At 52.1% G+C, this 22901-nt stretch overlaps 1 protein-coding gene across 11 annotated transcripts in view; it reads left to right on the top strand.

The window, feature by feature from the left end:
- ANKRD11 (ankyrin repeat domain containing 11) overlaps positions 1-22901 on the top strand; it is a 222184-nt gene that overhangs the window by 66454 nt on the left and 132829 nt on the right. For all 11 annotated transcript variants that reach the window (XM_063597830.1, XM_034941079.3, XM_034941071.4 and 8 more), the window contains one exon: positions 108-192. In XM_063597830.1, the coding sequence (XP_063453900.1) occupies positions 184-192 (9 nt within the window). In that variant the 5' untranslated portion in view covers positions 108-183. The remainder of the gene's footprint in view (positions 1-107; positions 193-22901) is intronic.

The following is a 22901-nucleotide window of genomic DNA, read 5'->3' as shown; positions in this document are numbered from 1 at the left end:
AGGGCGATGGAATAAACCGTGTGGACCAAATGGAGGGAGAGAGAGCGATGAAAGAACTGAGGCTGAAATTATTATTGACATGAACTAATCTCACTCTCTTGTTTCAGAATATATACAGCCCTGCTCTGGGACACACCTCCATTGGATTTAAAAGACAGTCCTCGTCAGCACTGACTTTCAGCTATGGAATCGGTAAATACTCATTGCATTCTCTATCAATTTATGTTTTTGTCATTGATTTGTAAAAATAAGTATCAAAATAATGTGTGAGTGTCCAGGTTGGTTTTCTTGGACTTGATAGAGTTTTGTCGAAATGTTGTGAATTTTGTTCTGGATTTCACTTAGAGTGTATTCAGAGTGGTAACAGGTAAGCGTTTTTGGATTAATGAATGGGATCCTTGGTGTCACAGTGAGAAGAAATCTGCTGAAAAATTAAATAGGTTGTTAATAGCCTATAAAAGAAGTTTATTTCCTCTTGTCCTCCTTTAATTTTCTTCATCCTCAGATGGTCTGGTGATGACTGAGACCCCCACCCCATGCTGTGTGTTGTGTGCTCTGGGCATGTTGTGTTAACAGTTTGCGTGAGGATTCTGTATCCTGGGAGCTGTTCTGCTCGTTAGGATCCTGGTGGTCTTGCTGTTGTCCTGGGATGAGGATTCTGTATCCTGGGAGTTGTTCTGCTCGTTAGGATCCTGGTGGTCTTGCCGGGTTGTCCTGGAATGAGGATTCTGTATCCTGGGAGCTGTTCTGCTCGTTAGGATCCTGGTGGTCTTCCCGGGTTGTCCTTGGATGAGGATTCTGTATCCTGGAGGCTGTTCTGCTCGTTAGGATCCTGGTGGTCTTGCCGGGTTGTCCTGGGATGAGGATTCTGTATCCTGGGAGCTTTTCTGCTCTTGTTAGGTTCCTGGTGGTCTTGCCGGGCTGTCCTGTGCTTCTGGGCATAGTGCTGCTGCTGAACCCTCTAGATGGCTATTCTGGCTTTTCCTAGGAGCTGGAGACCAGTGTGTATGGTTGGCAGGTAAGGAGTGGGAGCTTGGTTCGCCAGCCCTGACTCGTTGCCTCCTCCTGGGAGTCACTGGCATGTTTTTCGAGAGGAGCGGCAGCAGTCTCCAAAAAGACTTTGGCCTTGGCTCTGAGCAAGCACGTGTCGCTGTAGGGCAGAGTCCTCCCTCCTTCCAGAGACGCATGGTGAACTGGCAGGTTATTTTCTCTGATATGTGGATTGACAGCAGTTGAAGAGAAAACTTGGCTAAATTAAATTTTCATATTTTGGCCAGGTATGAGTCATGGTTTTAAAGTGAACAGTCCAAAAATACATAATCTGTTTTGTGTTGTCACTCCTAGCAAACGTGAAAGAACCTTTCCTGCAGCTTTCGGGAGCTTCATAGTTTGGTGTATCTGTCCTTTATCTCAGTCGCCTGGAGTCAGGCCACTTTAAAATACACCTGACTGCTGTCTTTCATATGACTGAATTCTTTCCTTGGAAATAGAGGTGAGGTTTGAAGGAAAGGGAATCTGAGATATCCTTGAAAATAGGTCTAGAATTGTCTTCTCTTAATCTGTGGGATGGTTTGTAGTTAGAATGAAGCCAGCCTGGGTAGTGGGCATGTTCGTGATCAGGTGAGACATTTTTCAAGATCTGGAGGTGGACTGAGCCTGGTTGTGATAAAAGGGGTGCCATGGAGGGGCCAGGTACATGGGAAAAGGGGGGCAGCGATGAGGGAGCACCCCACACCCCAGGGTCTGAGCTGTGCCTCTTTGTGAAAAGGATACTGCTGACCTTAATGTATGACAAGGAAAAGCAAAATGCTGCATTTTCTTTTTTTAATTTTTTTTTTTTTTTTTTGTAGAAACAGAGTCTTGTTACATTGTCCAGGCCTGTCTTGAACCCCTGCTCTCAAGCAATCCTCCTGCCTCAGCCTCCCAAAGTGCTGGGATTACAGGTGTGAGCCACCACACCTGGCCAAAATGCTGCTTACTAGTGTGAAAAATAAAAGTATTAATCAGCAATTAGTGGCCAGGCACAGTGGTTCATGCCTGTAATCCCAGCACTTTGAGATGTCAAGGTGGGTGGATCACTTGAGGCCAGGAGTTCCAGACCAGCCTGGCCAACATGGTGAAACCCCATCTCTGTTAAAAATGTAAATATTAACCGGACGTGGTGGCGAATGCCTGTGATCCCAGCTAGTTGGGAGGCTGAGGCAGAAGCGTTGCTTGAACTGGGAGGCGGTTTCAGTGAGCCAAGATCACAGCACCGCACTCCAGCCTGGGCGACAGAGCAAGACTCTGTCTCTGGACAAAAAAAAAAAAATCGATGGATTCAAAATACAGGCTTCTCTGATTAAAGGGGAGCAAGCTATCAGCAACTCTGCTGACAGGACCTGGAATTGGCCTAAATGTCTAGCACTCTAGTGGATTGAGAACAATAGATGTACTGATACTTAGGTTTAATGACATAGGAAATGTTGGCATTTTTGACCATGCCACAGTAATAATCTAAGGTGTTTAATGCCATTTGTCACTTTTGTGAACTATAGATCCTCAGTATTGATTTTGTCTTTTGTTTGCCTGTGGTGGTTAGATTGAATACGAGGAAGACCCTTAGCATGAGGTCTGTTGTGGCCTCCCATCAGGGAGACTGCAGTGTTGCTACAGAGAGGCCCTCCTGAGCAGAGGTTGGGCGCAGTGTGACCAGAGGCGCCATGACCCACATGGGCATGTGAGGGCCTCCTGAGGACCTCATTGAGGCTGGTTCTCCTTTTTTTTTTTTTTTTTGAAACAGAGTCTAGCTCTGTTGTGCAGGGCCTGGAGTGTAGTGGTGCAATCTCGGCTCACTGCAACCTCCACCTCCCAGATTCAAGAGTTTCTCCTGCCTCAGCCTCCCGACTAGCTGGGATTACAGGTACCCACCACCACACCCAGCTGATTTTTGTGTTTTTAGTAGAGATAGGGTTTCACTGTGTTGGCCAGGCTGGTCTTGAATGCCTGTTCTCCATTGTTTTATCTGGCATTAAAATGCAGGGTTTAAAAAAAGAATAGCTCGCCGGGCACAGTGGCTCACACCTGTAATCCCAGCACTTTGGGAGGCCGAGGCGGGTGGATCATGAGGTCAGGAGATCGAGACCGTCCTGGCTAACACGGTGAAACCCCATCTCTACTAAAAATACAAAAAATTAGCCGGGCGTGGTGGCGGGCGCCTGTAGTCCCAGCTACTCGGGAGGCTGAGGCAGGAGAATGGCGTGAACCTGGGAGGCGGGGCTTGCGGTGAACCGAGATCGCGCCATTGCACTCCAGCCTGGGCGACAGAGGGAGACTCCGTCTCAAAAAAAAAAAAAGAATAGCTGGCCAGGTGCAGTGGCTCCCGCCTGTAATCCCAGCACTTTGGGAGGAAGGGGTGGGTAGATCACTTGAGCTCAGGAGTGCGAGACCAGCCTGAGTAACATGACGAGACCGCATCTCTACAAAAAATAAAAAAATGAGCCAGGCATGGTGGCATGCATGCGCCTGTGGTCTCAGCTACTTGGGGAGGCTGAGCGGGGAGGAAGGATCACTTGAGCCCAGGAGGTTGAGGCTGCAGTGAGCTATGATCACACCACTGCACTCCAGCCTGGGCCGCAGGGTGAGACCCTGTCCCAAATAAAGAAGGAGAAGAATGTTACAGGTGCTCTGATATTTTTCATGCTGGTATTTGTGTCGTTCCCGTGTTTCACTTTGGTTCCTTGGGGTGGAATGTGAGCCGTTGAGATGAGCTCCACCGTCGCTTCTTCAGTACACGCTGCTGTGCTCTTTTCTCCCATCCGGGCATGACTTAGGTGCCCAGCTTGGGTGGATTCTAGGCTGGTCCTGCCCTGAGGTTGGGCCAGGTGTGGCCGCAGTGACACAGGGTCCCCGATAGCCTTGTGTGATGGGCTGACTGGTGCTAGCTCTGTGGCCCTGGCTTCTCCCTTCCCCTCTCCGAGCCTCAGTCTCCTACCCAGGACAGTGGTCACGGTCATATCTACTGTAAAGACTTCCTTAGAGATTAAATAACACTTTACAGAAACAAAACTGCATGAAAATAGAGGCTTTAAAACAATTTTAGTTTGTAAATTGTTTCTCCACTATAAAAGTAGTTGAAGCTGACATCTTTCTTGGCAAAACAGAAGGGTTAGTCCTCTCAGGCGGTGCGGCTGCGTGGCCCCCGATGACCCCAGCACGCGGTTCCCAGTGAGTGTGGCCGTGAGTGACAGCGGGCTGCTGACCCTCACAACATGTGGGTGTTCCATTTGTGCTTGCTGTGAAATGGGACTTTCAAATTACCTTTCCCAAAAATTGGGGGTTTTGAAAGTGGTTTGTTAATGATAACAAAGGCAGTGTTGTTCATATGAAAAGAGGCTTAGACTTAATGTTTTACATTTTTAATTGACATCTCTATTTAAGATAGAAAAGTAATCAGGTTCTGTCTTGCTGAAATGTTGAACTTGTAAGGCAGGTGCGATCGTGCGCCTCGGTGTCCCCGAGTGCGCAGTTCGAGCAGCTGTGCCTGTGGCATCCTGGAGGGTGTGCAGGCCCGTGGCGGAGGGTGTGCAGGCCCGTGGTGGTGGCTGGGCTGGAAGTCGGCTCAGCCAGAGCCGAGCCCCCTCTGCTTGCTGTTGGTGTGCTGGGGTCCCTGTCTGGGTGGCCAGGTTGGAGGTGGGGAGGGGCAGGGCTGCTGTCTTTGGTACCACCCTCCTGCCTCCCCCCAGTCTGGCCTTGAAAGCAGAGAGAGGCTCTTTCTGGGCAGGCCCCTGTGCACCCTAGGGTGTTGTGGGAGTGCAGAGTCTCCCTGGCACCCTCACCCCCTGGGGTGCTTGTCGGCTGTTTCTGTGTCCAGCCGTAGAATGCTCCAGGGGTTCCTCGCGGCTGCTGACAGCCACAGGACTAGGTTTGCAGGCCTGTAAGGGATTTGTAGGTGCCAATGTGAGTTCACTTCCATTTCCTTTTTTTTTTTTTTTTTTTTTTTTTTTTTTTTTTTTTGAGACAGTCTGGCTGTCGCCCAGGCTGGAGTGCAATGGCTCGACCTCGGCTCACTGCAAGCTCCGCCTCCCGGGTTCACACCATTCTCCTGCCTCAGCCTCCCGAGTAGCTGGGACTATAGGTGCCCGCCACCACACCCGGCTAATTTTTTATATTTTTAGTAGAGACGGGGTTTCATCGTGTTAGCCAGGATGGTCTCGATCTCCTGACCTCGTGATCTGCCCACCTCAGCCTCCCAAAGTGCTGGGATTACAGGCATGAGCCACTGCACCCGGCCCACTTCCATTTTCAACATAAGTTTTTGTTAGGATTTAGAAACAGGTAACACCATACTTCCATTATTATCAAAGAAATATGCGTAGTAATTATGCCAAGATAAATAACTCCACTGTTTAGTAGAATCAGTTTTTATTTTAGAGTTCGGAGGAATTATCTGTGGCTAGGCCTCTTTAAACTGCAATAACTTATAGAAGATGCTGTGTCATTTAAGTTAGACTTGTTCATGTGAAAACGGGCACTTGTGGCTGAGCGGCGCCCCCTCCTACTCCCTACCCCTCCAGGCTCTGGTTGATGGGCAGAGAGTCCCAGGGCCTGGGGGAGGGTTTGGAACATTGGAGCTCCCCATTGGGAGCTCTGGCTGTCAGCTGTTTTCTCTCATGTGTGCTTTTAGCTGGAATCCCTCTCTGGGTGCTGGGACCTCTGCTGACCTGTGACCTCTGCTGTCCTCTGTCCTCTGCTGACCTGGGAGGCATGGAGAGGTCCTGCTGGGGGACTGAGAATGGCTTTTTGTTTGTAGGTTATAATATTGCGGTTATTGTATTTCTTTTGTTAACTACAGTGATTCTCATGGGGCCAGTGTTTTGTTTTTTTAATACCATCATTTTTTACAGCTGGCTTAAGGGAATTTTTTCCTCTATGTTTTTGTATCTGAGGGTGAAAAACATTTTGCCTGGATCTAGCATAAGAGTACTCAGTAAGTTCTGTTTAAATTGAAGTGAACTTTATGGATGCAAAAACACCAATGTACCTTTTTCCTGTCCCGCTTGTTTCTTCCCAGATGTAATTGGGTTCTTGTAGCAAATGGGGTAAGGGCTCTGCGTGTCTTAACATATCATTGCCACCAAAAGGCCCATTTACAACTTGCTTAGATTTTGTTGAGAAGAAGAGGAAGGTAGGAGGAAGGAGATGGAGGGTCTGGTGTGGCCTGAGCACCCCAGTACCTGGCTGAGGGGAGGGATGGGGCACGGCCAGGAGACTCTGGGAGGCATCTCAGCCCAGTACCTGGCTGAGGGGAGGGATGGGGCATGGCCAGGAGACTCTGGGAGACATCTCAGCCCGGTACCTGGCTGAGGGGAGGGATGGGGCACGGCCAGGAGACTCTGGGAGGCATCTCAGCCCGGTACCTGGCTGAGGGGAGGGATGGGGCACGGCTGGGAGACTCTGGGAGGCATCTCACCCCAGTACATGGCTGAGGGGAGGGATGGGGCACAGCCAGGAGACTCTGGAAGGCATCTCAGCCCAGTACCTGGCTGAGGGGAGGGATAGGGCACGGCCAGGAGACTCTGGGAGACATCTGAGCCCAGTATGTGGCTGAGGGGAGGGATGGGACATGGCCAGGAGACTCTGGGAGACATCTCAGCCCAGTACCTGGCTGAGGGGAGGGATGGAACATGGCCAGGAGACTCTGGGAGGCATCTTCGTTACTGGCCATTGGATTCCTCAAGTTCTGCTGAGAATTCTAGTCTCTTTTTTCCCCACTCTAGAATAAGGATCTTAATTATTTATTTGTGTTGTCCATTGGGAAAAATGATTTGGGATGTGCTTACTGTCAACAAGGGGGTAGTGGTGGGTTCCGAATGTAAACTGGCCGGGCACCATGAGATGGCGTCTGTAATCCCAGCACTCTGGGAGGCTGAGGTGGGAGGATTGCCTGAGGTCAGGAGTTCGAGACCAGCCTGGGCAACGTGGCAAGACCCCATCTCTCCAAAAAATACAAAAATTAGCCAGGCATGGTTGTGCGTGCCTGTCGTCATGGTTACTCGGGAGGTTGAGGTGGGAGGATCTCTTGAGCTCAGGAGGCAGAGGTTGTAGTGAGCTATGATCACACCACTGCACTCCAGCTCTAGGTGACAGAAGGATTACAAGAAAAAGAAAAAAGGAAGAAATGTAGACCATCTCGACAGCAAGATGTGTAGCGTCTGGCCCAGCCAGGGTAGCCTGCTCCTCTTCCGGTGCAGTCAAGGTTTCCCACCGCTTGTGTGCAGGGATTCTGAAGGCAGTGCTGGCTGCTGGCACAGGGCTGCAAGTTTGAAAGAGAAGTAGAACAAAAAGGTCTCTGGGCCCCCATGGTGGCACCAGCACACATGAGAGGGGATGTGGTGGAGGGCACCGTCATGGGGGCGTGGCCCTGGGTGTGGACAGCCAGCGTGGGCCCGAGCCCCTGTGCTGCTGCCTTCTGCCCTGGCCACCCTTCTCTCTGCAGGCAGCTTCAGGATCCTGCCTCCTGCCCTGGCCGCCCCTCTCTCTGCAGGCAGCTTTCAGGAAAGCGCCTGTGGAGGCCGGGCAGCCTGAACATGTTGACTTTGGCAGCAGGAGCTGCCCGGCTCTGCTTACTCTGTGGCCCAGTACATAAGGCTCTGTGTAGAACACGTGTTCACGCACATGTGGTTTCTGTCTTGCCCTGGCCACAGTTGGCCACTCCCCACCCCCTTCTGTTAAGCTTCCCATGGGCTTAGAGGGCTCTCTGCCTGGGCATGGGAAAATAAGGGAAATGAGGAGCGAGGGTTCTTTGTAAATCCAAGGATGCTTTGATAGCTTTTGGTATCGTTGACGTTTTGCTAAATGGATGATTTATTTATTAGGAAAAATAAAACTGGGATTCTTGTTCATATCTGATGGTGTCAGCACGTCAGCAGGATAGCAGCTGCTTTAGGGACCTGCATGTGTCTGGAGGGCAGAACCAGAGCAGTAAGCAGAGGGCAGAGGGTGGCCTTTGTAGCCCGGGGCAGGTGTTTCCCTTCCGTGGCTCTGCGTGGTTCCTGATGGCCTCAGCTCTGCAGGGTGTCTTAGTCTGGTCTGAGGGCTAAGACCATCACTCCCAACACCAGTGTCCATGAGTCTTTTTCTGTTGATTCTCTCCATTTCCTTGGTACAGTCAGCCTTTGTTTAAAATTTATTCTTGCTTGTTTTTTGTTAGTGGGATAAGTTTCTAAATATCAAATCCTGGTGGCTTACTAACTACAGCTTTTGGGGATGGGCTTGGTGATGATTTTATGAGGCTTTAGGTGACACTCAAAGGGCCGTACCCACCGGGTTGGCATCTGTGAGGTGCCTGCTCCGTGTGAAATTCCGCCCTGTAGCTGAACAACAAACTGTGTTTTAAATTTAGATTGAGGCTGGACGCGGTGGCTCACGCCTGTAATCCCAGCACTTTGGGAGGCCGAGGCGGGCGGATCACGAGGTCAGGAGATCGAGACCATCCCGGCTCACACCGTGAAACCCCGTCTCTACTAAAAATACAAAAAATTAGCCGGGCGTGGTGGCGGGCGCATGTAGTCCCAGCTACTCAGGAGGCTGAGGCAGGAGAATGGCGTGAACCCGGGAGGCGGAGCTTGCAGTGAGTTGAGATTGTGCCACTGCACTCCAGCCTGGGCGACAGAGCGAGATTCACATCTCAAAAAATAAATAAATAAATAAATTTAGATTGAAATTGAGAAGTGAGCAGAAAGATGCCAGTTTAGATGTGATCAGATTTTGTTAAAGAAATCCTATAAAATGCCAGGATATTTTGGCCTAGTAATAGTGTATTCTAAACTTCAGTGTTGTAATGGAAACTTTTAGTAACACGACAACCAGTTTTCGTGTGTGTGTGTGTGTTTTGGTACAGCAGGATCTTGCTATGTTGCTCAGACTGGCCTGGAACTCCTGGCCTTAAGCAGTCCTTCCTCCTCTGCCTCCCAAAGCTGTGTGATTACAGGCGTGAGTCGCACCACCCAGCCTTTCCTGCTCTTGTGAAAAGCTGGCTGTCTTTCTCATCTCCCTCACACCTGTATGTTTTTATGCTGTGGGCAGGGCCGTGACGTGCGCAAGACGACCCACGGGAAACCCTGGCTGCAACCCATGGAGGAAGAATGGCCTAAGGATGGGGACCACCTTCCCACCCCACCCCTGTTGATAGGTGGATCTTGAACAGACTTGTGTTGGTGGCTAGGGGTGCTAGAACCTGTGGGGGTTTGAGCTTTCTTGTAGCCTAGTGATTTATTCTAACACCAGGACTTGGTCTGAGTCCTGTGGAGGCAGGTGGAATTGCTGAGGGAAGCTGTCATCAGGTGTGTGAGCTCATCTCATTTCCTCAGACTGTCGGCTTCACCTAAAAAATGTTTTCTGCTCTTTGAGGGGCCTGATACCTGGCCCCAGGGCTCACTGGCCTGGGCCCCCAGCTTCCCTTGGCTGCTCTGGCCTTTTGTGCAGGTGGCTTTTCTGAATTCTCTGCTGTGGCTGTGGCTCTTTTTGGTTTTGCTCCCAGAGGCAGGGTTGGGGCCGCCTTTTCTGTATTCCTCCTACTTTTAGAAACCGCACTCCACAGCGGCCTGTTCACTTGTATTTCCCAGTAACTCCTAAGGTCTGTGAGAGGCACATGCTCTGCTAGATATCTTCACTTATGTTCTCTTTTTTTCCTACAAAATCCCAGAAAATTGCATTTTCCTTATTTTTATTACAAGAGGAATGTAGGCCTCAAAAGATGTTTAGGAAGTAGGGTTTGAATTCAGGATTCCACGGCTGATCAGTGAAGTGAGTGAGTGAGTCCCGGGGACTCTGAGGCCAGAGGCGGTTGTATTAGCGCTGGACTCTAGGGAGGGTGGCAGGGGGTGCGAGGAGGGGCTGCTGTAGCTGTGGGCACGGCTGGGACGTCTTTCATGCTCATCCTGAGGGTCTGAGTGTGCGTGGGGCAGTGCTCACGCTCGTCAGCCTGGGCACTGGCTGTTACACTCCTGCCAGATGCAGCTGGCCTGCGGTGTGCCAGAGCAGGGTGAGGGAATCTGGGTCGGCCACTTGCCACCACGCTCAGGGTCAGGGTGAGGCCGTTTCTAACGGCCTGTGTACCTGCCATCCTCTTCCTCCTCTGCCCAGGCAACTGGGTGCTGATGCTGGCCTTTCCGTGCATCAAACCTGGTGGTTTTGCCAGCTTCACGCCTCTTTGTCCTGGTCACCATGTCTGTGGTAGCCCAAGGCTAAAGTGAATGTGGAAGGGCTGCCACTTCTCTAGGGTGGAGAACTGGGCTTCCGAGGGAACAGCGCTGGTGTGAGCTCTCTCAGGGAGTTTCTTGGCCGAGTATCTATATGCATCCAGTGCTTGCCACATAGTGCAGCCTTCTGGGGCCATGCGCAAGTCCTTCGAGCTGTCTTGGCCTCTCTTTGCCTGGCCAGTGGTCACACATGTGCAGTGGCTTCCTGTTTGAGTCTGGGACCAGCTTGAGGGCAGGGGCACTACCACTGCATGGCAGCTGTAGCCGGGGAGTGACCACAGTGATTTTCCACACTTTGCTATAGATGTGTTTGTTCTTTACTTAAAAACTTATCAGTTTGGCTTTTTGAAGTTAATGGAAGACTGAGTTTTACTATGTGGACAAAGGAGTTAATATTTCTTCTTCTTTTTTTTTTTTTTGGAGGGAGACAGGATCTGACTCTCACTCAGGTGGGAGTGCAGTGGCCGGATCACGGCTCATTGCAGCCTCTGCCTCCTGGGCCCAAGCGATCCTCCTGCTTCAGCCTCTCAGCCTCTCAAGTAGCTGGGACCGCAGGGGCACACCACAATGCCTGGCTAATTCTGTGTGTGTCTATGTGTGTGTGTGTGTGTATGTGTGTTTGATAGAGACGGCGTCTCGCCGTGTTACTCAGGCTGGTCTTGAACTCCTGAACTCAAGCAATCCACCTGCCTCGGCCTCCCAAAGTGCTTGGATTGCAGGTGTGAGCCATGTTGCGCGGCCCAGAAGGAGTTTGTTTCTTAGGTGTGTGCGGCTGTCGTGCAACAGCCCTGACGAGGTGAACGTGGTTCCTTTTTGGCTTGGGGCCGGGGCCCTGCTGGCAGGAAATGCTGGGAAGGGCCTGGGGAGGCAGCCCAGTGTTGCTGGGGCTTCCTTCTTTTATCTCATTGTCTCTTTCTTTAAACCTCTGGCCATATCATCTATTAATCTTTTCCTTTTAATTTTTTTTTCTTTTTCCCCCCGTGTTCCTTATATAAAAATATGAGTCTTTTTCTGTCAGTCCTTTCCTTAAGATGCTGATGTTCCTCGTATGCCTTCTTAGGTCATTCTTTTCTGTCTGCGTGTTCTTTTTTTTTTATCTTTTTGAGACAGGGTTTCGCTCTTGTTGCCCAGGCTGGAGTGCAGTGGCGCGTCTCAACTCGCCACCTCCTCCGCCTCCTGGGTTCAAGGGCTTCTCCAGCCTCAGCCTCCCGAGTACCTGGGGTTACAGATGCCTGCCACCATGTCCGGCTAATTTTTTGTGTTTTTAGTAGAGACAGGGTTTCACCATATTGTCCAGGCTGGTCTCAAACTCCTGACCTCAAGTGATCTGCTCCCCCTTCCCCCGGCCTCCCAAAGTGCTGGGATTATGGGCGTGAGCCACCACGTCCGGCCTGATGTTCTTAATGTTGCTGATTTGTCTCCTGTTCCGTTTTCCTTTTCCCCTTCCATATTCCACAGCTGTCCTTTCTGCTGCCTCCCGGAGGGCACCCTGTCCTGGACACAAGGCTTTGTCCTGTGCTGTGGGTCAGGCTTGGTGGGATCGCTTATCAGCGTGAAGGAGGCACTGAGGTCCATCTTCTTCAGAAGTCTGTCCTTCCTTCCTCCAGGCAGATGCCGGCATCACAGTCCTGGTTAACTAAAACCCTGTGTCTGATGTCCTGCCCTGGGCCTTCCTTGTCTCTTTTCTGTCCCCACCCAGACCATAAGCACTGGGGAAGCACATCTGTCTTCCTCGCTGCAGCCTCTGGTGCCTGTGTGTCTGCGTGCTGACACCGGGCATGGCCAACGAACATGTTGTCTTGTCACGGTGCACGGTGGCTCCTTTGTCCGTGCGGTCTTCTCAGCAGCTGCTGCTTCTCCTCTAGGACTGACCGCAAGTCTCAGAGCGCGCCGGCTGGTGTTTTGTCGCCCTCAGGAGTGTGGCCGAGGCCCAGGTGTGGGTTTCCCGTGTCCGCTGTGACCTGGCGGTGAGGGTCTGTGCTTCTGTCAGTGCCGTTGGCCTGAGACATGTCTGTCCTGGAGACCAGCACATGTGGGCGCCAACTCTCAGAGAGCCCCTTGCTCACAGCACCAAACCCCTTGCTGTGTTTTTATTATTAAGAAATAGAAAACAAAGGGCATAACCAGACTTAGGACTTTGGTGATTTTCTGGCTGAAGGTTTTTTTTTTTTTTTTTTTTGAGAGGGAGTCTCCCTCTGTCACCCAGGCTGGAGTGCAGTTATGCGATCTTGGCTCACTGCAGCCTCTGCCTTCGGGGTTCAGGTGATTCTCCCGCCTCAGCCTCCTGAGTAGCCGAGATTGCAGGTGTGTGCCACCACGCCCGGTAAGTTTTTGTCTTTTTAGTAGAGACAGGGCTTTACCATGTTGGCCAGACTGTTCTCGAACTCCTGTTCTCAGGTGATCTGCGGGCGTTGGCTCCCAAAGTGCTGGGATTATTCTTGCTGGAGCTAAGTTGGGATTGACTGCAGTGCATCCTTTGTGAGGAGCGCTGGGGGAAGGTGTGAGGAATTTGACCCCTAAGCCCCAGGGTCTGGCTGGAAGGAGGAGCTTCGTGGACAGGCCTTGAGGACACTTTGGTGCATTTCCTGAATTGTCCCTGTGAGAACATGCCTTACCTGCAGCAGTCAGGAAGGCTGATAGGAAAGTTAACCTAGAAAGCCGGGCATGGCGGCTCAGGCCTGTAATCCCAGCACTTTGGGAGGCTGAGGCGGGAGGATTGCTGCAACCCAGGAGTTCGAGACCAGACTGGAAAACATAGTGAGAACCCTGTCTCTACCAAAAAAAAAAATGAGCCCGGTGTGGTGGCACGTGCCTGTAGTCACAGCTAGTTGGGGAAGCCGAGGTGGGAGGATCGCCTGAGCCCAGGAGGTCGAGGCTACGGTGAGCTCATATCACACCACTGCACTCCAGCCTGCGTGACAGAGCCAGAACTTGTCTCAAAAACAGTTACCTATGTGACTAGAGGAGCTGTTTTGCAAATGTGCCCTACAGAATACAGTCATGCCCCACGTAACGGCATTTTGTTCCACAACAGACCGCATATGTGGTACCTCCTTCCACAAGATTTTTTATTTATTTATTTTTTTGAGATGGAGTCTTGCTCTGTCGCCCAGGCTGGAGTGCAATGGCGTGATCTCCACTCACCGCAACCTCGGCTCCACCGTGACACCAGGTTAACTGGTGTGGGCAGTTGTCCTGTGAGAGCGTGTGACGGGGCGTCGGGCTGTGTTGTGGGCCATGGCTCTGGTGGGATGGGAGAGGAGAAGTTTTTAGATGTTTCTTTTTGGAAGTCTCATTTCAGTTTTATTTAAAACAACAAACTACATTTATGGTGGTCTGTGGACACGATGTTTGTCCACGAGTTCACTTTACTGTAAAGGAAAGAACATCAACCAAGCAAGAGTCAATAGTGTGATTTACAGTGGTTCTTTTATTGTGTAGTACATTCAGCCTCAAGGTGGCATTTGGATCCATGATGCCTTCATCCTCAGAATGACCTTGCGAGGTAGGTGTGGCTGAGCACATGGCCAGCTGGGCCTGTCCCTGCCTGTTCTCCAGGCTTCACCTCTGTGTGCTTGTAGGAAGGTTGAACATGCCACTTCGTGGCTTCCAGAGTTTCTCGCCCTCAGGATCCATAGTAGTGACTGCGTCTGTCTTCTCCTGACCTAGGCATTAGCCTGATAGAGTGCTGGTAACTTTGCGAGTCAACAGTGTTTTCAAAAGCAGCTTTTCCTTCTCTTCTCTTTACCCCATACCCTTCAAACTGTTGGCTCATTTTCTGGAGGACACCAGAATAACAAAATAATATTTTGTGGCTATTAATCCTTTAAAAGCAGAGGAAAATTTTTCCTAGCAGGAGACATAATAGGGTTGTACCTTTTCAGTGTTTTCAGCAAAGGCAATTTTTTTCATGCCCTTTGATTACAAAAATGTATTCCTTCCTGCACTTCCATTTTCTTTAGTTACACAGATGTTGATGTTCTCAGAGTCTTTGCTGGTGATTTAGTGCCTTGGTGAGGGTGGATAGGAGACTAGAACAGGGTTCTACAGTAGCCCAAACTGGGCTTCCCCTCTCAGCCCCATGCTGCCTGAGGCTGGTGGGTCAAGCCACCTGTGGGCTGTGTCCATGACTGTCTGTTGGTGCTGAGAGGACTCCTGATTCTTCACAATCATGTGCCGGGCTAGCAGCTTATGTGGTGCAGCGTTTGCTCTGAGAGTTTCTTGTAGTTTGGAATTTTAGTTATAAGTTTGCCATAGTTCTGAGTCTCTTGCATTCTTTCACCCTATTTTAGTTTTATAATCTTGCTCCTTTCTGTGCCCTATAATATAAAGATGTGTTGTTGTTTTGCTTTTTTAAGAGACAAGTCTTGCTTTGTTGACCAGGCTGGAGTGCAGTCATGGCTTACTGCAGCCTCAACTCTGGGACTGAAATGATGCCCCTTCCTCAGCCTTCCGAGTAGCTGGGACTCCAGACGCATGTCACCACACCTGCCTAATTTTTTTATTTTTACTTTTTTAGAGGTGGGCTTGCTCTGTTGCCCAGATTGGCCTCAAACTTATGGCCTCAAGTCATCTTCCTGCCTCAGCCTCTTGAGTAGCTGTGATTAAAGGCACGTGCTGTCGTGCTCACCTAAAGAAGTGTTTTGAAACCCCTTCCCTGGGAGGCAGCAGGGCTTTTATGTAAGTGGTCTCTGGTCTTTGTCTGTTTGGTGGTGTACTTCTTTTTTTTTTAAGCTACCGTCATTGCCCAGTCGTAGTTGAGCATGTGTCCAGTTGCTTTATGTGTGGGTTTCCTGGGGGTGCCCTCCCAGAGCGCGGGGCCTCGCTTACTGAGAAACTTCCTCGGGATTTGGGTTCCCCGCTCTGCCCTCACCTGCGTGTGCTCTGCTGCTCCCTATCCTCAGACAGATGAGCTCCTCCATGTTCTTCCACACGGTGCTGGGGCCAGTCAGGAGGGGCCGGTCAGGAGTGGGGAGCAGGCCACACAGGATTGCTCACAACATCTGCGTGGCTGGTGTGAGTGAGTGGCTGGTGTGAGTGAGTGCGCATCAGATACTTCCTGTCAGTGCCCGTAAAGCAGAAGAGAGGGAGCAGATCAGGCCCTAGGGAGTGCGGGGTCCATCTGCCAACAGGAAGTTTCTCTGTAGTGTTTTACCTGAAAGCACGAGGGCACGTCACGCTGAGAGGTTGATGATGTGTCCACGTGCAGTGATGACAGCAGTGTTCCTGGCCACCCGCCACCACGTAGTTGAGCGACCTCCTAGGGCAGTGCCTACGTGGAGCCTGGTGTTTGATGGTGGGGCTGAGGTGACTGGCCTTGCTCTAGAGCTGGAGCCCAGGCGGAAAGGAGGTCTCCACTGGAAGGCTAGGGTGCCTGCTTTGTTGGGAGTGGCGCAGTGCTGGCCCAGATGGGGCTCCTTCCCCCGGGAGAGCCTGGAGGGTCTGCAGGCCCCACCCCGCCCACCTCCTCCCGCAGTGCCGCCCCCCCAACCTCATTCCACAGAACCCCCACCCCACCTCACCTCATCCCACAGCGCTGTCCCCTCACCTCACCCCGCAGAGACCCCCCATCTCACCCCACAGAGCCCCCGCCCCCTCTCCTAACCTCGCAGAGCCCCCTCACCTCCTCCCGCAGAACCACCCCCTTCACCTCACCCCGCAGTGCTGCCCCCCCCACCCACAGCTCACTCAAGGCTTGAACTCCCAGGCTCAACCAATCCTCCCACCTCAGCCTCCCGAGTAGCTGGGACTCTGCTGGTGTGCGGCACCATACCCAGCAATTTTTAAATGTTTTTCTAGAGGCGGGGTCTCCCTGTCATTCCCAGGATGCTCTTGAACTCTTGGAGTCAAGCAATCTTCCCGCCTCGGCTTCCTCATGTGTTAGGTACAGGCTGAGCTACTACCTAAATTTAAATTGATGTGCGTACCAATTTAAATAAGCGCTCAATCCCAGATACCTTATTGTGGCTGGCTAAGGTTAGGAGTTCATGTGAACTGTACATTAGTATCACTGAGACAAGCCTCATTCTTTCTACAAAGAACTGGCGTAAGTCACGTGTAGGCACCCAGATATAATTGGCTCCACATTTCGCCGGCCTTTGTTGGAAGGGCTGTGCTTTCATGCAGTGAACTGTAGGTCGTCCTCCTTACTCTAAAAGTTACACAGATTCAGTGCCTTATGGAAAAGTCAGGATTTCCATTAAAGAGGTCCATGGACAGAGAGTGAAACTTGGTGTGGGGGTCTTTCGGGGCTGCCGTGATAAATCACCACAGACCAGGAGCTTCCACAGCAAGGATCTGTTCTCCCACGGCTCTGAGACCAAGCTTTCTGCAGGGCCGGTTCCTTCTGCGGTGCTGGAGGGGTGGGGGCGGGCATCTGCTCCAGGCCTCCCTCCAGGTTCTGGGGGATGGGGGAGTCTCTGGTGCGCCCGGGCTTGTAGACGCATCACCACGATCTCCGCCTCCCTCTTCACCCAGCGTTCTGCCTGCGTGCACAGCTCAGTGTCCACGTCTGCCCTTTCTAGAAGGAAGCTAGTTCTGTGGGGTGAGGGCCCACCCTAGCGATCTCACCTGGATCATCTGCAAAGACCCTGTTTCCCAGGAAGGCCATCGTCTGTGGTGTTGGGGGGCTAGGACTTCAACATACCATTCTTGGGGGACACATTTCAACTCATAACACCAGTAAATAAAGCATAGAGAAGAAAGTAAAAATCGCCTGTAATCCTTCCACCCAAGATAAAACATGTAAATCTAAAATGTTGAATATATCATGTACTTTTTACAAAATAAGGATTACTCTGGATATAAGGCTTTACATTCTGCATTTTAAAGCTTAGCATTAATTTCCCATTATCCCAGCGTGATATTTAGTGGCTGCATAATCAAGAGAGAAATTTAATGCCAGACGCAGTGGCTCGTGCTGTAATCCCAGCACTTTGGGAGGCCAAGGTGGGTGGATCACGAGGTCAGGAGTTCGAGACCAGCCTGGCTAACATGGCGAAACCCGGTCTCTACTAAAAATCCAAATGTTAGCCGGGCGTGGTGGCGGCCGTCTTGGAAGGCTGAGGCAGGAGAATTGCTTGAACTTGGGAGGCAGAGGTTGCAGTGAGTCGAGATCACACCATTGCATTCCAGCCTGAGCAGCAGAACAAGACTCCCTCTGGGGAGGGGGAGGGCGGGTGGGGGGAAGAGAGAAATATATAACATCACTGAGAAAACTTGAGGGCCAGCGTGTTGTGGATTTGTCCACCCACACGCGGGGCCTCCCTTTCCATCTTGGTCTTGGGTGCCATGCCAGGCAGCACCGGGGCAGACGGGGGATGTGTCTGTGAACCTGAGCAGGGTGGAGCCTGTGAGAGGGTGTCTGCAGAGGGTGGAGGGTGACAGGCGTCCAAGGTGTGTGCAGCTGGTCCAGGTGGCTGCAGGGGTTCCCGTCAGATGACCATCCCCCAGCGCAGGGAAGCCTGGGGCAGCAGATGACCGGCCCCCAGCGCAGGGAAGCCTGGGGCAGCAGATGACCGGCCTCCAGCGCAGGGAAGCCTGGGGCAGCAGATGACCGGCCCCCAGCGCAGGGAAGCCTGGGGCAGCAGATGACCGGCCCCCAGCGCAGGGAAGCCTGGGGCAGCAGATGACCGGCCCCCAGCGCAGGGAAGCCTGGGGCAGCAGATGACCGGCCCCCAGCGCAGGGAAGCCTGGGGCAGCAGATGACCGGCCCCCAGCGCAGGGAAGCCTGGGGCAGCAGATGACCGGCCCCCAGCGCAGGGAAGCCTGGGGCAGCAGATGACCGGCCCCCAGCGCAGGGAAGCCTGGGGCAGCAGATGACCGGCCCCCAGCGCAGGGAAGCCTGGGGCAGCAGATGACCGGCCCCCAGCGCAGGGAAGCCTGGGGCAGCAGATGACCGGCCCCCAGCGCAGGGAAGCCTGGGGCAGCAGATGACCGTCCCCCAGCGCAGGGAAGCCTGGGGCAGCAGATGACCGTCCCCCAGCGCAGGGAAGCCTGAGGCAGCAGATGACCGTCCCCCAGCGCAGGGAAGCCTGGGGCAGCAGATGACCGGCCTCCAGCGCAGGGAAGCCTGGGGCAGCAGATGACCGGCCTCCAGCGCTGGGAAGCCTGGGGCAGCAGATGACCGTCCCCCAGCGCAGGGAAGCCTGGGGCAGCAGATGACCGTCCCCCAGCGCAGGGAAGCCTGGGGCAGTAGATGACCAGCCTCCAGCGCAGGGAAGCCTGGGGCAGCAGATGACCGTCCCCCAGCACAGGGAAGCCTGAGGCAGCAGATGACCGTCCCCCAGCGCAGGGAAGCCTGGGGCAGCAGATGACCGTCCCCCAGCGCAGGGAAGCCTGGGGCAGCAGATGACCGTCCCCCAGCGCAGGGAAGCCTGGGGCAGCAGATGACCAGCCTCCAGCGCAGGGAAGCCTGGGGCAGCAGATGACCAGCCTCCAGCACAGGGAAGCCTGGGGCAGAGGCTGCCCTCTGTTGTGTCACTCGGCTTACTCTGCTTCTTGGTCCTGGTGCACTGGACCTTCCTGTGCTCTGGGAGCCGATTCTGTGCTGTGTGAATCCAAGCCCTGTGCTCTGGGACCATTTTGTCTTTCTGACAGGATGGTCACTTTAAAAAAGTAGACTTTAGTTTTTATATTAGCTTTAGGTTCACAGCAAAATAGAACATAAATTACAGAGGGTTCCCCCGCACCCCTGGGCTCAGCATCCCCACAAGAGCGGCCATTTGTTATAGTCGCGACCGCCCTAGAGACAGTGTCATCATCACCCACAGGCCGCACGACCTCAGGGTCCACCGGGTGCTGTGCAGTCTATGGTTGGATGAACATATCCTGATGTGGACCCACCGTTGTGGTATCATACAGAGTAGTTTCACTGCCCCAGGTCCCCCGTGTTCCTTCTGCACATCCCTCCGTCCCTCCCTCTCCCCAGCCCCTGGCATTCGCTGATCTTTGTGGTGTCTGCACAGTTTTGCCCTTTCCTGGATGTCAGAGTCGGAACCCTACAGTGTGTAGTCCTTGGAGACGGGCTGCTTTCACCCAGCACCATGCGTCTATGGTCCTTTTTTGTCTTTTCAGGGCTTGGTAATATTCTGTTGTCTGGATGGACGCCGGGTGTTTAATCCACTCACCTATGAGTGTCTTGGGTCACTTGTAGTTGTCTCTCTGGGCTTCTCTTACGGATAAATGAACAATAAACAAAGCCAGCCACTGGCCCCTGAACTCGGTTCTGCCTCTGACTTGTCTTGATGAGGAGGTGTCCTTGTGTGGACTCGTGCTGTGTCATCATGCTCCTGCTCCGTGTTCGGAGCCACCTGGGCTGTGACAGGAGGTCAGTGTTCAGGGATGATGCAGTTTCTGTTGAGGCAACACTGAAAATGCCTTGCTTGGAAACTGCATCTCACAGAGCATGGAGCTTTTTTAACAATTTTAAAAAACTGATGATGCTGATGGGAGAGAGGGATGATGGGAGTCTGTCTGGGGTCTTTCAGGCCTTGTCCAGAGACTGCCCCAGGATCCTGGGTGGCTGTGCACAGCCAGCTGAGCCATGTGCCTGCCACTGCATCTGTACTCCTGGGCCAGAAAGCACCTTTGCTTAGCCCACCTGATTTTTCTGTCAGAGACTAGACGAGTAATTTCTAACCTGGGCTTGAGACACTAACAGTGTATTGGGATTTTTTTTTTTTGGACACACAATCTCTCTCTGTCACTCAGGCTGGAGTGCAGTGGCACAGTCATATAGCTCACTGCAGCCTCAACCTCCCAGGCTCAAACCTTCCTCCTGCCTCAGCCCCCTGAGTATCTGAAACCACAGGCAGGTGCCAACACACCCAGCTATTTTTGTTTTTTTATTGTTTTGTTAAAAAAAATTTTTTTTTAAGAGATGGGGTCTCCCTGTGTTGCCCAGGCTGGTCTCACACTCCTGGGCTCAAGCAGTCCTCATGTCAGCCTCCTAGAGTGCTGAGGTTACAGGTAATCTTCAGCTGTTTCACAGTGTTCCTCATGTCAGCCTTCCAGAGTGCTGAGGTTACAGGTAATCTTCAGCTGTTTCACAGTGTCCCTCATGTCAGCCTCCCAGAGTGCTGAGATCACAGGTAATCTTCATCTGTTTCACAGTGTCCCTCATGTCAGCCTCCCAGAGTGCTGAGGTCACAGGTAGTCTTCAGCTGTTTCACACTGTCCCTCATGTCAGCCTCCCAGAGTGCTGAGGTCACAGGTAATCTTCACCTGTTTCACAGTGTCCCTCATGTCAGCCTCCCAGAGTGCTGAGGTCACAGGTAGTCTTCAGCTGTTGCACAGTGTCCCTCATGTCAGCCTCCCAGAGTGCTGAGGTCACAGGTAGTCTTCAGCTGTTGCACAGTGTCCCTCTTGTCAGCCTCCCAGAGCGCTGAGGTTACAGGTAATCTTCAGCTGTTTCACAGCGTCACCAGATTCTCCAAACACAATTTAATTTTATTCACATAGACAATGCTACACTGTCACTGGTGACAGGCGCTTTGTGGTTGTTTTTGGTGGGTGAATATTGCACCGATTCAACAACAGGCGATCAGTGTCTGAGGGTCCTGTGTTGCCACCTGAGGCATCTGCTTTGACCAGGGATGGAGAGTCCCATGCCCAGGACGAAGGTTTGTGTGCTGGTGGTGAGCTAGCTGGGAGACGTGGCACGGGCCGCTTGTCCCTGGCCACCGCCTGCTGCCAAGGGCTCCACTCCAGTCCCTTGCCTGTCAATCAGAAGATGCTCAGAGGAGAGGCTTCTGCATCATCTTCATCTTGACATTCCAAGAGCAGTACCGGGTCAGCATCCACAAAAGCACACTGTAAAACTGGGAACTATGTCTTACTCTTCCTGAGTGAAAAGGGAAAGTTTATGCCTCAGCCTGAGGCAGGTGGACCCCTTGCCATGCACACCTTTGTCCTGCAGCCAGGGATCCACTTTGCTGGGCTCAACCCTTCCCCGTCGGGGACGACTGCACAGAAAGGAGCGCGGATAGCAGCAAGGCCCGCCACGGGGAAGGCCTGCTTCCTGTGGGTCCCCCTGTGTGGCTGGCAGGGAGTGGTACGGCGCTGGGAGTCCAGAATCACTGAGGACACGGAAAGCTTCAGCTTCTTTGAGAAAACTCAGATTTTGTAAATGCGCATCCAGTTGACAGCACTTACGGTGGAATCCGTGGAGTTGGACTTGTGAGAGGCCTTGCCGTGAGGGGGTTCTTGGCTGGTGTCTGTCCTGGAGGTGGATGCCTTGATGGCTGTGTCTCCCGTGCTCCCCTCGCCCAGGTCCTCATCCTCAGGACTGTGAGATGCCGTTGGACGTGGAGGAGCCTGAGGAGTTCTGGCTCTGTGGGTATGTCTGCTGGCATTTGCCAGTTGAAACCTGAAGGATTGGAAAATGTCTGTATACCAATTCCAATTAACAACAGGAATAATAAGCCGATTGCATATAAGCAGCACATTCTTTTAAAAAAAAAAATCCTGTATTTTCCAGTATAAAAAATTAGTGATCTGGTCAAGTCCCCTGGCTCATGCCTATAATCCCACCAGTGCTCTGGGAGACCGAGGCAGCTGGATCACCTGAGGTCAGGAGTTCGAGACCAGCCTGACCAACATGGTGAAACCCCGTCTTTACTAAAAATATAAAAATTAGCCGGGTGTGGTGGTGGACACCTGTAGTCCCAGCTACTTGGGAGGCTGAGGCAGGAGAACGGCGTGAACCTGGGAGGCGGAGGTTGCAGTGAGCCGAGAGATGGCGCCATTGCACTCCAGCCTGGGCGACAGAGCAAAACTCCGTCCCAAAAACAACAGCAACAACAACAAATAGCGATTAGAGGAGCATTTCCTTAAAATTTTACAAACCCCATTAATGTGTGGCTTCATAGAAGACAGCAGGGTTCTCCTCGCTGTTCCTGCATCAGTCTGTGGTAAATATGTTGTTCTAGTTGAAGTATACAAAAAAAAAATCTAGTGGGAAAATGGAAGCATATTTTTAATAAATAGCTTTTTGATATAATTATGGAGATTTTCATTGATACGACACCAAAACCCAGCAGGTGTTTGTGTTGTGAGCGTTTCCAGCAGCAGGGGAGTCTCAGGGCTTCCCTTTGGTCTCTCTTGCAGCGAGTGCGGCTCCGTCGCCTGTGTGTGGGAGTGTGCCTGTGTGTCCACATCTGGAGGTGACCCAGGTCAGCACACAGTGTGCACCCAAGGGCCGATTGGGTGCCCTGGACTTGTGTGCATCTCCCGACGTGGATCCACTTGATTTTACTACATCAGAAAGCAGCACCTGTCTCTTCAAGGGAGACTTTTAGTTCTTCAGAAGCTGTCTGCTCTTGGAGTTTTCCAAAATTCTTATCTTTGAAAGCTTGAATTTTCACATTGACAACAAGTTGTTGAGGTGTTCTGGCTGAACTTGCAGCCGTCTTTCCTTCATTTTTCAGAAATGATCTGCCAGTACTCATGTCCGAACAACCAGAGTTTGCATGTCGGTCGGTCATTCTTTGACTGAAGATTGGTGCTTCCTGTCCAGAGGCCGCTGTGTCTGGTGTGCGGCAGCAGTGCTTTGTGCATACTTGTTTTGTCATGAAGGATATGCACAAGATGAATGCTGCGGGCTCGGGACGTAGTGCGTTGAAACATTCTTGCCACACCACCCCAGCAGTCCTCCAGTGA

Source organism: Pan paniscus, chromosome 18 (genome assembly GCF_029289425.2).
Source record: "Pan paniscus chromosome 18, NHGRI_mPanPan1-v2.0_pri, whole genome shotgun sequence".
NCBI lineage: Eukaryota > Metazoa > Chordata > Mammalia > Primates > Hominidae > Pan > Pan paniscus.
The sequence above is the reverse complement of the archived record's forward strand: the minus strand, read 5'-3'. Positions and strand labels throughout refer to the sequence as shown.